General features: G+C 43.6%; 1 protein-coding gene across 1 annotated transcript in view; it reads left to right on the forward strand.

The window, feature by feature from the left end:
* Window positions 1–17,996, forward strand: part of HYDIN (HYDIN axonemal central pair apparatus protein) — a 3,273,799-nt gene that overhangs the window by 2,176,845 nt on the left and 1,078,958 nt on the right. The window contains exons 48-49 of the mRNA XM_069654775.1: window positions 5,650–5,888; window positions 15,218–15,400. Coding sequence (XP_069510876.1) covers window positions 5,650–5,888; window positions 15,218–15,400 — 422 coding nt within the window. The remainder of the gene's footprint in view (window positions 1–5,649; window positions 5,889–15,217; window positions 15,401–17,996) is intronic.

Raw genomic sequence — 17,996 nt, forward strand, 5'->3', positions numbered from 1 at the left:
TCTAGAACTCGCTTTAACAAACTGGCTCTGGCCTATGCCAATTTCTGTATCACGGGTAAAATCATTAAAGTTTCCAAGCAAGTCAGGACATTAGGGGTTGTCGTTGATGATGAACTGACCATGAGACCTCATGCCTCATATATTTAATACTCCTGTGGTCTCATCTCCAAGCTACTAAAGCACATACCTCAATGCTAAGAATTGTGCAGTACTAGCCTCTGCCCTAATAAATTCCAGACTTGACTATTGCAATAGCCTTCTAGTTGGAACAACACGCGCAAAAATACAAGCGCTACAGGTTGCACAGGACAGCGCAGTTTGGGCCATTCATTGTATGCCTGAATGCACCCATGTATTCGATGCTCGGAGGACATTACATTGGCTACCAGTACAAACAGGATCACGCACAAGATCCTGACGTTGTCATTTAAATGTCGTACCAACACCTGTCCAACATACCTAAAGGATTGAGTGAAGACCCACACATCAGGGAGACAGTGCCGCTCCTCTGCCTTCACCACTCTCGCACAGCCTAGATACAAACTGGCACACTTTGGGGGGACATCATTTGATGTCCAGGCACCTCTACATTGGAACTCACTTCCCGGGCTTATACGCCTAACAATCTGGTACTTTTCAAGAAGCAAATTAAAATCTACCTGTTCACTCTCAACCCAGGTTAAATTTGGTACCTCCATGCCTACTCCGCTTGATCACCGACTCAACTGATACCCTTGACCTGTTTGTCTTTTATGTGCGTTCTGAGGCCCATGGGCATGTGGAAATTTATAAATATTAAAATAAATAAATAAAATTGGTCCCTGATGACCTAGTCTTTAGTGTGGTGAGGACTCTGGGTGGTCTTCTCACTTGTCTTACCATAATTGAGAGCCGGATCAAAGGTTTGTTTGAAGGGTTTAATTACAATTGTGTAAGATAGCATACATTTTCAAGACGTTTACTGAACTAAATACTAAGTGAATCGGTGTAAGAGTAGCTACAAGTAAAGTGTCCATCTAAAATGAGGGGAAAGGGAAATGGGGTTCTTAACACAGAGGTCCCCAAGAAATGATCTTCTTGATCTTCTTGATCACGTGTTATGTTAGAAAAGTTCAGCCAAAAGTCACAATCCTATTCCAATTTGCAAAAGGTGTTCCTAGTGTCACAATGCAAAAGTATTTTTATCAAGCATGGTCTATTCAAGGATGGTGATGCCTCTTCCCCACTAAGTGTCTCCAGGGGGAGAAGGGTTGTGTGGTTCCTCTATCCTGCCTTTTTCTCACTGAAGTGCAACAGAACTCTATTCTCCAATGTAAAGTTCTGTTGATTTTTCCCTGCACACATCATCTTACTGTGAAGTGCTGCATAGACACTTTTTGTCTCTATAACTTTGTTATTTATGACTTTGGGGTTACTTGCATGATGTATGCAGGGTATCTGCATGCATGCATGCATTCATGCATGCATGCGAGAGTGAAACAACTCCTGGACCCTACAACCTTACAGGATTGGATACAAAAGGGATCAGACTTTACCATAGATAATGGTTTACCTTATTTCCAAGGACGCTTATTCCTGCCACATAAGGAATTACACGAATTAGTTATTTCCGGTTATCATGATACATTAATAGAGGGACACCCCGGTATTGCCAAGACAGAGGAAAAGGTGAAACGACAATTTTGGTGGCCCTCTTGGCGAAAAGATGCTAAATCTTTTGTGATGTCCTGTGGTGTTTGCGCCCAAAATAAAAGTCAAAAGAAAAGACCAGCCGGTCTCCTTCAACCTCTAGACATACCGCCAGCACCCTGGCACACCCTATCAATGGATTTTATTACGGACCTGCCAAAATGGCCCACTTTATTCCTTTGAAAGGTTTACCTTCAGCTTCTGTCCTAGCCAAAGAATTCCTTGAAAATATTGTTCGGCTACATGGATTCCCATCTATACTAATCTCTGACCGGGGAAGCCAATTCATTTCCACTTCTGGCGCAAATGTTGTCAAATGGTGCAGATCGACGTAAGATTATTGACCAGTCACCACCCTCAGACCGATGGTCAGACCGAGAGGACAAATCAGACCCTTGAGCAGTACTTACGGTGTATGTTACAGCAATCTGAAAGCAACTGGAAAGACATTCTTTGGATAGCCGAATACGCATATAATAATTCGGTACACTCTGGAACTGGCCACAGTCCTTTTTATACTTTGTTTGGGCATCACCCTCGAACCTCAAACCTTGACTCACCTCAGAACCTCGGAATGCCTGCAGTAGAACATCTGCATTCTACAATTACCCAAGCCTTCAAAGAGGCAACTACGCATTTACAACAAGCCAAGAGAAAATACAAGGAGAATGCTGATCTACATCGGAGTGAAGCACCTCCGTATCAGATTGGGGATCAAGTGTGGTTAGCTACCAGACATTTACCACTCAAAGGGCCTCGAACTTTTAACCCTAAATATCTGGGACCTTATTCTATTACGGCAATAATTAACCCAGTGGCTGTTAAACCTGATTTACCAGCTAGTATGCAAATTCACCCTGTTTTTCATGTGTCACTTCTGAAACCAGTGGTACCCGGAACCCAACTACTCAAACCTCCAGAACCTATTCTAATAGATGGGGAGTCCGAATTCGAAGTGAAGAACATTTTAGACTCAAAAATGTTTAGGTCAAAACTGTTCTACCTAATTAATTGGAAGGGGTACGGACCTCAGGAGAGGTCGTGGGAACCCAGCGACCATGTGCATGCACCTCGATTAGTCAGGAAATTCCACCGACTCTTCCCAGACAAACCAAAACCCCCGGAGGGAACAACCTTGGGAGGGGCCTTGGGAGGGGGAGTGCTGTCATGATGCCTGCTCCCGGGGAGCCGGTTCAAGCCCTGCGTCCCGAAAGCGGACATCCAGTCCCCAAGGAAGGACCCAGCAACCCCATATAGGGGCCCTTTGGACAGTGTCCTGGCGCCTATGGCGCCAGGCTCATAAAAGACATCAGTCCTGGCGCCATAGGCGCCAGGCTCATTATGGGAGTGCTTGGGTGCACTTACCTGATGCAGACCATGCTGCAGGATCCCGGCCTCCTTGAGGCCTGAAAGGAACTACTTTACCTGTGGGACTAATTTACCATCCGGGCGTGGTCGGGGAAGGATACATACCTGATTGGAGGAAGGATACATACCTGGAACTTCTTCCAAGGCTATTTAAACCCAACCCGAACAGCCACACGTGCTTCGCGTTGTTCTGCATCTAGCAGCTGGACGCTCACCGTGTCTGCTCCTGCATCCTGACTTCTGCCATGCCTGCCAGCATCCTGGATCACCTGCAAAGGAAGAGAAGAAGAGAACAGAAGAAGGAAAAGTCCTTACCTGCTAAATCCGCATCCCTGGGACATCTCGCCGACAATCCTGAAAAGGAAGACTTTTATTTAAAAGCTCATCGCATTGATCGCTGCAGCGCCGCATTCCACTCACCTTTACAGGGCGCCTCCATGTTCAGCAGCGATCATCCGGATTCGCAGTCACGCCCCAGCGCCTAGGGAGAAAAAGACAAGAACAAAAGGTGAGAGAGAGAAGGGTATAAGGAAAGCTAAACCTCCATGTTAAGACTTACCTGTTGATTTGTTCCCTCTTCATTTCGGGTCCGCGCCGCATCCTGGCATTTCCGGACCCCGGCCCCTAAGGGGAAAAAGAGACATCAGCGTTAATGAGCGAATTAAAAGACATTACCAAAAAATGTTCATTAAAGACTTACCTGATTTCTACAAGGATTTCACCTCTCATCTCGGGTCGGTGCCTGTTCCCCGGCATTCCGTACCCCGGCCCCTATGGGGAAAAAGACACTAGCATTAGGACATTAATGCATGGACACAAGGGGAACCTCTCATCAAAAAACTTACCTGGAAGCCAAGCAAGTTTGGTTCTCACCAATCCGAAAATCCAGTGAAGTAACTGGATACCAACGCGCCCCTGCATCAGAAGCAGGATGGAGAGCTCGTCCTTCCAGACCCTAAGGTGAGATGCTACAGGGAATCACAGAAAGGTTTCGAGGAGGGTGAGAGGGGAAAGTGGGAGGCCGATTGCATTACCCCGCAGACAGTTAATCCCCTATTTTCGCTTACAGAAGGATACTTCTGCGAGCCAGACAAGCCAGATTTGGGGGCCCGGTCTAGTCCGTCTTCCGAACCCTGCGCATCACCTTAGAAGAGGTCACAGCAGCGCGAACCAGCCCAGCGCCTCCGTGGGAGTCAGGTGAGCATTACATATGTCAGCCAGCCACACACACACCCATTCTCAGTGCAGTTTACTTCAGGATGCAAAGCACATCAAGAGATAAGCAAATCGGAACAGCGAACTACAGGATCAGTGTTATCATGTCTGTCTACAGAACCCGTTCGGAGAACGGGTACTTATGCTAGTATACTCTAAAATGGCTGTTCCACAAGATTTTCACCTGTGCTTGGGTCTTCTTGTTTTTTGCTAGTCTTCTTGCCCTCGCAGGGCCAGATTTGCCATACATGGAAAGCCCTTTCCCAGGTGAATCTCCAGCTTCCCAGGGTAAAACCGAAGTATGTGTTTGTGGCTAGATGTGGGGGCTGGGACTGTCTGGTCCGTGTACACATCCATTCCAGACTGTGGGCCTCATCACGAGTTGGGCGGCAACTCGTTAATAGCCCTACCGCCAAACCCGCCGGTGCTAATAGCGCCGGATCACGTGTTTGGCAGAACCGGTATTGCCCATTCGCCACTGAGCCCATTCGGGTATTCCCCATTCCCCATTGGACCCCTGTTTATTCAGAATTCCAGCAGGGTGCACCCAAGAGCCCACCAATGGTAAGGATCTCTACCATTCAAACAGGAAGGGCCTGCTCAATCCTGGACAGCCTCTTGCCAGCACATCAGCACAGCAACAGACACAGGGCCTCATCACGAGTTTGTCGGTAACCCTTAAATGCGGCGGTAGCGCTATTACTGCCGCATTTAAGGGTCGGCCAAATCACAGGTTTGGCAGATTTCCCCCCAGCTCTGAGCTGGGGGCAAATCTGCCGAAATTACGCGCTATTACCGCCGGCAGGAAATCCGCCGGCGGTAAGAGCGTGAAAATTCCCCATTGTGTATGATGTTGCTAACTTTATTTTCTACATATTAGTTCTCTTTTGGTGATTACTTACCTTGTTCTTTTTATTAACTTGCTTTACTATCCTACAGTATTCCGTAGCTGATCTAACTTAAGTAGAGTGTTAGTGTTTTAAAATGTGTACATGATAGTGGTGAGTGTTTTAGTGTACCTGTTTTTTTGCATTACCTGCAATTCTTGGAGTTCGTCTAAGGCATACATAATAAATGCATTTTATACATGCTGCTTAACTTGCATTATTAAGAGTGCTGTGTGTGCTTAAATGATCTCTTCACCACTCTGACACTTCCCAAGTCAAAGTCTTGCTTCTCGGTCACACTACCCAGATAGTTTGTCTAGTCATTAGTGTATTTTCCTGTTCACCTGCATATGGTTGCCTTGATTTTAACAGTCACAAAAGGTTTTTCTGCATACCAAATTCTACAAAGCCGATTAAATAGTTGAAGGTGATGAGTCAGCGCAACCAATTACCTTTATTTAATGTTTATAATACTGTTTCTGTTTTGTAGGAGGAGCAGGTAACTCCAACTAAATCCAGAGGAAAAAAGGAGAAACAGGACAAACAAGACAAACTGGAGAAACAGGAGCAGGGTCGTGAGAGCCAGAAGGATAGACGCCGGTCAGCTGGCACACGGAAGAGTCTGCAAACCGGAGAAATTCACTCTCCGCCTCCCACCATCACAACTCCCATTTCTGATCTTGATCGTGCTAGCATGCTTGGAGAGGCAGCCCAAGACAAGCTGCTCAGGTGAGTAGGATTCTGGTGGGGGATTCGAGGAGCGGGAAGTGTTGAACTCTGAAACATTGAAAGGTCTACTTCTTGAGTTCCAATACAGGTCCTCATCATAGCTGTGAATCTGTTGGCTAGTCCTTCCTTTTACAAGTGCTAATAATCAGTCATCTCAGCAGTAGATGCACAGGACCAAGCTCACTTCTCTCCCTAGTGCACAATATATAATTGACAATGCTCTGGCACATCAAGGTAACTTGCATGAACTCCATGTCACAGGCTCAACTCCTCAGGAAAATAGCTGCACTTCAACTGAGATGCTTCAGTAATGTGGAGGTATAATGGTAGCATGAATATGTTCACTCTAAATGACAAATCTATAAAAACACATGAGAGAGTATAGACATCACAGCAATGGTCCTGGAGCTCTTTGGTTGGTAATCGTTAGCCTGCTGTAATTACAGTATGGGGACTGCAGACAATAAAGCAGGCGTGAAGTGCACATAGTAGCACTTCATACGTTGAAGTCCACCCTTTATGAGGATCTAATCACACAAACAAACTTAATAGATGGGTTACAGTTCTGATAATTTTAATTATTCTATTAATTATTGCAATGTCATGATATCCTGCAGAAAACCCTAGATTAGGTAAGTTGATCAGTAGAACAGATGTACAGTGAATTGATGTAGCTAGGAGGATCTGAATTCAGACAGATTGGGATTTAATTCCCAAACATGTACACCTGTGCCCCACTCCTTTTTCTTAAACCACAAATACAAGGTAAAGGCACAGTTTCCCCTTTGGCTGAATTCCAAAGCACAGAAGATCCACAAAGGTAAAAAAACCACACCCACTGTTGGAGGTAAACCATTTTCTCTCTTTATTTCTCTGCCCAGTGTCTCTGCCACCGCCCTTCCCATCAGTGGCTATAAAATAATTTGAACATGCCGGTGTGGTTGTTTGCCCTTTAGCTCATCGTCTAGTTTACTTTGCCCAATTTAGCACTGACGTAAACCAAGGTTTTGACTACATCATAACCACAGGCATTACTCTCCTTGACAGCCCTCAAAGCCATCATTTTTCAGCCTGCTATGCTATTTTACAGAGCAGTTCAGCCCTATGCAAATCATACTTATTCCCACCTCAAAAGTGGCAATCTAGTCCAAACTGCTGGGTTACATCTTTTCTACACAAGACCACAAGCCAGCCCAGGCATGGTTCTGCCTCATGATCGCGGTGGCAGTTTCACTGCATTTTTTACAGAGGTGTTTTTTTGGGTGGTGGGAGGCAAGCACCCCAGACCCCATCCCACATCCCCCACGCTTCCTCCTACTAGCCTAAAAATCAATATTAAATTTACCCATTCCCCTCACCCCCTAAGAAAATGCAGTTAAATATGCTGCGAAACAGCCATTTGCCAAAAGGCAATTGTCCAGAGCAATGGCAGTGGCTCCAAATTAATTAAATGCATTGACATATCACTGTTTGATGTCTTACATTAGCACTTAATACAAGAATGAAAATCAAACAGTTTGCAGTATTATGAAAATATACATATTTGTGTTGCCCAAGTAGCTAGAAGTCTAATATAGAAGAGTATGTTTAGCATACCACACACGATTCACACAAAGGAGTGGCTTGTGTCAAGTATGGGTGCCTTTTACTCGCTTAATGTAATGCATATAACGTAGAGACCTTTTGCTGTCCAGTCTACAAAGACTCCCATTGATAAAATGAAGGATGAGTTATTCTCACACAGGTATTTAGTCCTCAAAAGCTGAGCACCGAAGGTTCATATTGCTCTATGTTACAGGAAGTCCCAGCTAGTGGACAGGTTGTTTTAGAAGACTGATTGGAGAAGTAAGGGAATGTGAGAGAAAGCCTTGGCCTTCTCCTTATCACTGTATTGCCCATATACATTATGTGGTGATGATGACTGTACCTTTCTAAAACAAAACAATAGCATAGGAAGGAGTGGATATCTAAGCCTGATCTGTTGTCTTGAGTTTCGATACTTGCCTTCTCTCATGGCACTTGCTCCCAGGCATGAAAACTGGATGGCCAGGATAACTGTGGGAAGATGACGTGAAGGAACACTGTAGATGTGGTTTCATACAGCCACTAGGAAATTTCATGTTTGTTCCCCCCCAAACATCTATTGAGGTCACATGAGATGTGCTAAGGCCAAACTGGCATCCTGGGCATCCTTTCTCCTTGTGGCGCTCTAGGCAGCTCTGATTGTAATACCTTATTGTAGCTTCAGCCTTGACTGCACCATAGAAGAGTCACTCAACGGTAAGGCTGAGCAGGAGTCTCTTCAACACTTCCATAATTGGCAGCATTGGAGTTGTGCAGCATGGCACTAGCAACCATCCCCTGTAGTTCTTTCTGGGCTTACCAGTGGCAGAGGCTAGCTTGGAGGGTAGAAAGGCTCTAAAGACGAGCTGGAAGGGGGCAGATGTAGAGAGTGGATGAAAGAAGAGACGGTGGGCCAGAAAAGTAGGTGGAGGTTAGAGCAGTGGAACCTTTGTTGCTGCACAATACAGCTGAAGCTGCCAGCTGAGAGAGAGGTGCTTAAAGTAGGTTTCAAAGTCTGGGCCAGCGAGCCCGCCATCCTCAAAGGGGAGAGAGAGCTTCCCAAGCTATCTTAGCCTGCTCACCCTTCCACATTAATTTGATTAACCTAGTGTGCAGCCTAATAAAGTATTCTCTGGGTGGTGTGAGAAACCTAAGGGTATCCCCACTCCTGTTCCCCAGGGGTCCTCTGCATAGGTGTCAAGGGAAAGGCCATCACTTTTGGATCCTGACCCTGGGGGTGGACAAGCGAGGGAGGATCACCTGGGTGGACGATCCTTGTGGATTAGGAGTGGGATGCCCTTGGTCGAGACATGATATCCCTCTTTCCCTACTAGCGACCAACCCAGTCCTTCCCCAGCCTTCATGGGCTATTGTAAGTCTGCTCCCCTGACTTCCTCATATATGACCATTGACAGTACTGTGCTGGAAGAGGCAACTGGGAGTAATGAAGACTAGGTGCTTTTACTACTCTGGTACTGGGACGAGGAAGCTGCCTGCTAAGGACTTGAAGGTCAGGCATGTCCCTTTGATTAGGGTCAAGCATGGGGAATTGGAAATTTGCACCTGAAGTCTGTCAAGGGGCTGCAGGTATATAAAAGGCATTCAAATTAAGAGGCAAAGAGGGAGGCGGTGGTGCAGAAGCAGCAGTAGAAAGGCCAAGAGAAGCCGTAGAGAGCTGTGTTTGTGTGAAGCACGCCAATGGTTCATGGAAGTGCGGCTTGGGGCTTTGTGGAGCCGACCGAACGCTGGGAAGGGAGCCATGCAGAGAGGCTGTCCCTTTTTCTGGTGTTCACTGTTCTCGTTCTCCTGTGGACAGAATCCGGCACCGGAGTGCCTGAGCAGCAGAAGGTAGAACCCTGAAGCAGAGAGGAGAAGACTGAGCGATCTGCGCTGCTGGAAAACCCGTGGATGCAACCAGTGAGTTTCTATCAAAGAAGAAACCTGGTATGCAAGTGTTGGCTCTTTCATGGGGGATTACTTTGTATTGGAGTGGTCGTGTGTTTGACGTAACACTTTTTCAAAGGTCTCCGATGTGAATTCTTGTTAACTATTGAACAGTTAATAATACTTTGTATCGGAAGGCTGGGGTGTATAAGTGCTGGCCACTTCATTTAAGGCAATATACAAAGTTATTAAACAACAGGTCGAACTGAATGAAAACTTTAACAAATACAACCTCATGATTATTGAATTTCAAACCGAATGAAAACCTTAACAAGTACAACCTCATGGTTATTGAATTCTGAACGGAATGAAAACTATAATAAGCAGAACTGTTGCATATGAACTGTTACATATTGGAATTAAAAGTGAATGGAGCTTTAAATTCAAATAAAACCACCACGTGCCAAACTCCAAAATGAATGAAACTTCAAAAAGTAAAATCCATGTATACTGAACTTTGAAGTGAATAGAACTTTTAATTTAAGTGAAACCAATACATACTGAACTTTAAAGTGAATGGATCTTTAACAGTGCAAGTGAACCCACCATATGCACCAAGTGGACGAATATTGTACATAATAAAACTATACTTTGAAAGTTGAATGAGCTGAAGTTTAACTATCTCTCAAGATAGTTGTACAAAGAACAATCATACAGAGAGGGCACAAGTGTGGGGCAGAACCTTAAGAAGCCTGTGAATATTGTGCTGACATTTAAAGTGAGTCTTTGGGAAAGGAACACTGAGGCTTAAGCCATTTATGGATTTGAGTACGGAGTCTCAAGATTCTTTTGTGTTTGGAGTTATTTCAAACTCGAGGAAGGGAACTCTGAGTATTGGTTGAAACTGTTTCATCTGGGAACTTGAGGAGGACAATCTAGAGACTTTTGTTGGAACTCTTTTATACTTTGGGAAGGGAGCAGAATGGAAGCTGCGAGCTGGACAGAGCTCAGAACTTTGTGTTGGACATTGTGTTTTTTGGTTGCTTACATACCTACACTTTGTATAGATTAGTTTTGAGGGCAAGTATAGGTTTTCGACACAGACAGATTCTTAAGTTGAACTCTTTGACTCTGACTTTCCTTAGTTTTATTTCGGTAGGGAAATCCCACCATAGTATAGGTGAAGATAGGCCTTTTTGCAGCCTGACCTTTTATTTAATAAAGTGGTGTATTGCTAATTCTGTTACAAAATGCTGTTACAGGGGATTAATCGGGACATTAAGTATTATATACAAGAACTTGCGCAGTATAACCATTTGAATGACCAATATGCAGGCGATGATGGATAATGGAAGACTGCACCAACGATCCAGCTTGGTCTCCATGGAAATGATCGCAGTGAGTTAGTTATCAGTCAATAATATTTGCGTATCTATGGAAACCTGTACTCCCACGTATCTAACCCCTCCCAGTACAATCATAAACCCCAATTGGTCTTGGTCTGGGGCCTATTTGGCATGAGGGGAAAAAGTGTGGATTTAGCCCAATGCAACCAGGGCCCAGAGAACTCTCTGAACTGCTCCACGGCTCCGACGATGGGGGTCAAGATTGCTGACAGGTTCTGAGACATAGATCCATAGATAGTCTGAGTACAGCAAGACCAGAACTTTGAGTATAAAAGCTGAGACCCCTGTATATGTGCTCAGTGCAAAGTATACAGGCCAGGGGCTCAATGGCCAGCTCAAAGAACAGCAGTGATAGCACAGCCTTTTCACATGCCCCTGTGTAGCTCAAAGGGGGCTGAAGTCATACCATTAATTATTGGCATGGCCACTGGCTTGCCGTACAGTAGTTTGATTAGTGATATTGGGTATGATGCCAGTCAGAAAGAGACCTTATGGCATTTAATATTAGAATGCCCAGCGGTAGCAGGCAGTCAAACTACATTTATGTAAATATTCCAAGAATTTTACCACATTCAATGACAATGAAATGATTTTTTCCTTCAGGCACACAGAATGTCTATCTGTATTGCGGTGGTTAATTTTTTAAAAGCATTACTTCGATTTTCATGTCCCAAACAAATTGATTTGTTTCATGATTTTGTATAAAGCAGTGGGTAGACATAGTCCAGATCCAAAAGTGAAATGTAAATGGAGTATTTATTTTTAAACAGGGTTGAACATGTTAGTTTTAATAAGAACATTTTGTTTTGATTTGTGTAATTTTACAGCGAATTGAATTTGAATTTTTTTTTTAAGTTAAAGTAAAGTAATTGTAAAGTTGTTTGATCAGTTAAAACAATTAAGAAAAAAAAAAGATATTGGGTAAGAGTCGAGACTCCTATTCACTGTAGAATGGCAAAAAGCAAGGACCAGTGCAAAGAATCGAACGCCTTCTCTGCGTCAAGTAGCATAGCCACAGCTTGAGACTCTAGTTTTATTTGAGAGAGTATTGTGAACAGGAGATGCAGGTTAAACTGGGTGGACCTCCCTGGAATAAAGTCAGACTGGTCTGGCAGGACCAACTTACTCATTAGGAGGGATAATCTGTTTGCCAGTAGCTTGGCATGGACCTTGTTATTGATGTTCAACAGGGAGCAAGGCCTATACAAGGCTGTGATGGATTGCCATCTGGACAAGTGTGTGAAAGCCATGGCTTTTTTGATTTTTACTAAATAACTAGCAAAGGTACCCTTGCTCCGAATGGTTTCTGTAGACAGACATGTAAACATTCTCATCAATTTTTGAAAATCAGTGATCCAGTAGGCCACTGGTCAGCTTCGCTTATCACTTTGATGTGCTGTGTCCCTAAGTAAACTGCCATGAGAATGGTTGCGTGGCTGACATACCCGGGAGCAGACGTTGGGGGGAGGGCCCTAACGGGTAACTAGGCGAAAATTGGTGCAGATTGCTGAAACTGTGTGAAATTGGGATGTACGTTAAAAGAACGTATCCCAAAAGATCCAACTACAAAATTACGGAGCCCACTTGCATTCATTTTGGAATTCGATCTTTTGGGATTTTGCCTATTTGTCCCACAAACTGCCTTTAATGTATGCAGGGGACACCCCCGCAACCCCCCAGAGCCCATAATATCGAACTGGGTGCGCCGGGCAAACCCCTGCAACCCCCGCTACCCTGTTAGGTATTATGGGCTTCGATCTAATCTACTATGCCGAATGTACACTAAAAGTGCATTTGCATTTTAGATTCAATCTTTTCGTCCATTTCCGTGGAATGTATAAGGAAAAATGCTTGGCCATGCCATAAACAAAACCACACATTTCACTTTTATAAATATAGATATGATTATGTGGGTAATTCCATCTGCAAGGAAGGGTAAACTGTTGATCAGATTCCCCTTTCATATCCTCTATGCCAAAAGCATAGGGTGTATGTGGATCCCGCTACATCAGTACCCTGGCTCGCAGCACCTGCTCTATCAGTGGCACAGAGCAGGTTCAGAGGCCACAGTTGGCCACTTGACAGCTGCAGTGACAGCCACCTCTCAGCAGCACAGGCGCTGCATTTAAGATATGCCCACCCTGTGCTAAAACTATGATGATCATAAGCATCCCATGATGGTGGCAGGATAAACTCTAAAATAAATCTGTCTGAGTTTAGGCATGGTATTACTTATGATCATGGCTGCCAAAACCAAATTGATATCTGACATGGCAGCTCCTGTGCCTCAGCTCTGCTGTGGAAGGTGAAGTATATTCTGGCCGGATGGGTTGAGACTGCCAAATGGCAAGACAGGAACCTGAATGGCTATGCCTCTTCTTTGATCTCTTTGTGAGGGCAGGTAACACCCTCCGCCAGAGACCGCTGCCCAGCAGGCAGGCCTCCTGGTCCAAGGCATCAAAAGAGCACACCCATTCAAAAGGAGGAGCACCAAGGTGCTGCATCTACAAAAGGCCTTGGTTATTAGTGGAAAGGAAAGGGAACGGGATCACAGTAAACAGGGGGGGTAAAGTTCAAGAGAAGGATACTTCCACCATTTTGATTCTTTCTGCCTCTCTCTCCTTCCTGAACCTCCACTTCCTCTTGAGCAAAGTCCATTTCTTTCAAGGGCAGATATTGGGCCACTAAGGCAGGCTAGCTTTAGTCCAATCACCCGAGGACATTTGCTTTAAAAGAAGGGTTCTCCAAACCCTTCTTAGATTCTCTCTGGAGCAACACCTGAGAAGGACTCACTGGGACCCCCTTTGGGAAAGTTGCACTTTCTAAAGCCCCCAGCCTTAAGTGAAAATGGAGCTGTCCAAGGCAGAGGAGAACTCTGCCCCCTACCCACTTCCAGGGCACATTGGGTGTGACTTTTGCTGTGGAACAGGGCCTGCCACTCTGCCTTAGCATCTCCTAAAGCTAGGAGAGCAGACCCTGAATGGCACCATGCTGCCCTTGAATCCTTCGGTATGGGCCTCACAGCATCTGGAGCACCAGACCAGCTGAAGCACCCTGTTCTGTCACACCGTGTTCACTGCACCGCTTCATCACACAGACTATCCTTAGTTTTCTTCAGATAGTGAAATCCCACCTTACCATAGGGCAAGTCAGACCTTACTCCAGCCTGATTTTTAAGTTAATAAAGCCTTTTCAGAACCATTTTTGAACCTGTTGTCTGGGTCTGTGTCTGTGTCTACTTCATGATGCCTTCACAGTAGATGATGTCCGTAATCGTATGTCACGATCCTTTTGGTTCAACATCCGGAGCCACAGCTTTTGGCAGGGGGATGTCGTGGACGGACAGTCCAACACATGTGGGTAAAGCAAGAAACAGCCTGAAGAGCCAATTAAGACTCAATCGGTTTGGCTTGCACTGTCATTGCAGCTAGTACTGCGTTGAGTAAATAAGTTTATAGAGTGAATTACTTTGGAATGTGTGGGGACTGCTGCGTAAGCACAGGTCATGTGGCTATGCCCTATGCTACAGCAGCATTAGAGTTATTCATAGTCTATACCTGTGTTCACTTGTAGGAAAGGCCTTATTGTCCTGTTATGTGACTATCTTGCATAGATACTGTTGGACACGGTTTTTGTTTCTGTGTAACAGACTTCTCAGTTTATTATTCTCATAGCTGCTATAGCCGACAAGCGCTTCGACCTAAAAAGGTCTTTTTCAAGACTCTTTTTAGATCTATACATCAATGTTTATAGTATTTTTCAATCATGTTAGTGAAAAGATTAAGAACTTTATTCAGAGTCTGTTTTGTGTCAGTTGCTTCTTGTACCCGACTCTCTTGGTTACCCTTGTTGTCGTGTTTTCGCTCTTTGTCGAAGTGTTCCTTCTCTTTCCCCTCACTCTACATTCTGTGTAATAATATCTGTTGTGGTGCGGTCTTGAAATCTTACATGTTTGATGGAGGTGCTTTGATTTCCTCTCCTGTATCTTATTTGTTCTAAAAGAAAATACTTTTGTTGCTGGATTTGTCATTTCTGTGTTCCGATTGTTACCTGTTCTAACTTGTGGTACAGTGTGTTTATCTGAGTCACACATTCCATTGATGTACAGATCTAAATAGAGCCTTGAAAAATACACTTTAGGTCAAAACAGGTGTTGGGTATGGCAGCTATGAGAAGTATGTTACACAAACAAAAACTGTATCCAACGTTATATGTGTGTGATAGTTTCATAACAGGACAAGAAGGGATTTTGCGAGAGTGAACACGAGTATAAACTACAAATATATACTAGCACATTTATACAGTGAAATTGTAGAGAATTTGTAACCATGCAATGGAGTTGCATCATTGTGCATCCCAATAAGAAAGTAATAGCAGCAAAGAAAGGTGGTCACATCAGTCAGATAAGAAAGCGGAATGCTTCAGCCACAAGGACTTGGATATCTTTTCTATTATTATTATTTTCTTTTTTTACAGGCTCAACTACTTCCGCTGGGTGGTGCCCCCGAATGAAGAGATTTATATGCGCATCCATTTCTCCTCCCACACAGTTGGACAATTTGACCAGACACTAAATTTTGAGATTGTGGGCACAAGACGTCGCTACCAGCTCTACTGCCGTGGAGTCTGTGCTTTTCCAGTCATCAGCCAGGATCCCAAGTATGCATCATCGCTAATTCTTTCATTTAATTTTAAATATGTTCTTCATGCTGTGCCTTTCTCTGGGAGGTTGGACTTGCTCAATCCAAAGACCATATTTTCCCTCCCAGTGCCCATGTACCATTCTACCAAAAGGGTTTCTAAATCTCAACTGGATAACTGTTTTTTTAAAATATGTATTTATTGAATTTTCTAACAACATAATTAAGTAGTAATTGCGCAACTACACATTTCAAATTTAATTTAAAACGTACCCCGTACCCTACCTTCCCCTAAGCCAACTCTGGCAGTACAGACGTTCTCATCCAAGCCACTACACCACATATTGTCATTGTTTGTCCTTTTGCTCTTTTGCTCCTTTTGCTCTTTTAGATCAAGGGGAATTATCCCCTCCTGACCTCACCATATTTCTGACTCAACCCGCCCATCTTATCTTTGTCCTCAGCAGTGTTAGTGGTATCCTCTTAATTATTCTCAATATTTTTTCTCAAAGGATAGCCATTCAGGCACTACATGATTTTCCTAATCATATAGCACTACTGTTAGCTTCTCCATTTCATAGCTGTCCCACACCTTAAGGGCCCACTCTTTCCCTGTGGATAGGTTATGCTCTGGATGCCAGCAATAAGAAATGTGTCCTGAGCGGCAAGTCCTTTCATTTCTCGTCACTCAATTGAAGACCAAACACAACTAGCATTGGATTCATATCTCTCTAAACGCCCTCTAGCTCTTTAATCCAGTCCAAGACCTGTGCACTCTCATAGGGAAGCCACATGTGCCAGGAGGATCCAACCTCTCCATGTTTCCTTTGGCATTTGGGGCTTGTGGATGGGAACATTTTGGCTACCCTTGAGGCATGCATTGTACTGTCATCTGTGTAACAATTGTAATCCATGCATTTTATACTGGCATGCTAGTTTGAGATATATGAACATGGAGAGCTTTCCCAAGTTTCAGTCCTCTTCAAGCTGTTGCAGGGCTTTGCATTTTCCCACCTTCCACTTTCTCTAGCCCGCCTTCAAACCATCTCGGGAACCTAAGCGACTCTGCAATACTGTGTCTGATTGCAGGGGAGGGTGGTGGGGGACCCATATAGAACTATAATATACCATTGTAGTCTTACCCTTTTCCAAAATTCCCAAATTCTTCCCAAAATGCCATTGTTTCTGATGGGGTCTCTAAACATCACCTGAGTTTCTAGGAATACCCATTTTCCTTTCTCACTTCTCAAGTGGGCCACCAAAACTCTTAATTGAGATGCATTATTAGTAGCTCTCTGTGTGTTGGAATTCCACTCCTCCCACCTCTTTGGGGGCATATCAAGGTTTGGTAAGCGATTCCCATTCTTTTACCATGCAACAGAAATCTTAACATCCTCCACTTTATTTTTTTTATTTTTTATTTGTATACAGTTCACATGAACCTTTACAAAGCATACATCACTTTTTATTTTAAAAAAATGTCTACAATTATGGAAGAGTGTTAATACAGATAACAGCTTTAAAAAAATGTTTAAAAACATTTAGAAACACTTTTTAATACTTTACAATGTTACTTTACATTATGAAAAATTGTTAAAATACAAAGAGTATACTGTTAACAAATCATACAGTATCTTAAACAAGAGAATTTGAATCAGTGTAAGGAGAGTAGTATTCGACGATTGTATGTACTACGAAGATGCATATCATTTGAGCAAATGTGCAATATCATAATCATTGATAAAGTGCAATGTGCATTGTTGATTATAAATTCTAAGAGGAAAAAAGTATTGACATCATTTTTACCCTATTATGAGTTTTATGCAAACTTTGACCAAGGTACAAACATTGTGCAAAACTATATAGAGTTACATCTTAACAGCCATATTTAAAATTAATTAAAATTAGAAGTGTCTACACATCTTAGTTAAGATTGTGCAAAGGTTAGCTGCATGACCTGAATTACATAATGTTTTTAAATCCAAGGCTTCAATTGCCCCTCTCAGCGACAAGTAGCTGATCCTGGATATTCAGCAAAAGGCGAGTTAAGGATCGTATTAAAGACATAATTGTGCCCCACATACATCTGATCCATAATGGAGTTAGTGCAGCAGAGGATTTGCCACAATAAAATTTGCAAAAAAACAGCTTTCTAGCAATTTCTAAATACTTGCAATGTATAACAAGATGTTTAAGAGTTACTAATTCATGACTCGGTGAACAAAATCGACATATCACCCGACATCACGCCATTCGCTGTTTGCCAATTTTTAATATGAACATGTGTATGAAACTGATTCAGCTTGAATCTTAGATAGAAGTCTCGAGCCTTATGACATGGACAGCATTGCAAGTATTGCAAACGAGGACGTTTTTTTGACAAAAAGGGCATACTATTGATATGATTTAAAACCACCAATCATCTCATTCGCTCTCGACCAGTCAAATTCGTAGGCTTCCCTTCTCCAGCGCCGGATGTAGGCACATATCAAGAGGCATTTTACCATCAAAGTGTGCCATTGAGTCTGGGTGGGCCTTAGTTAACATCTGTGATAAATCCTCATACAAAGAATTGGAGGGTGGCATTATCATTTTTGTCTAGTTTGGTAGCATCC

This window comes from Ambystoma mexicanum, chromosome 1p (genome assembly GCF_040938575.1).
Source record: "Ambystoma mexicanum isolate Mex_15411 chromosome 1p, UKY_AmexF1_1, whole genome shotgun sequence".
Taxonomy (NCBI): domain Eukaryota; kingdom Metazoa; phylum Chordata; class Amphibia; order Caudata; family Ambystomatidae; genus Ambystoma; species Ambystoma mexicanum.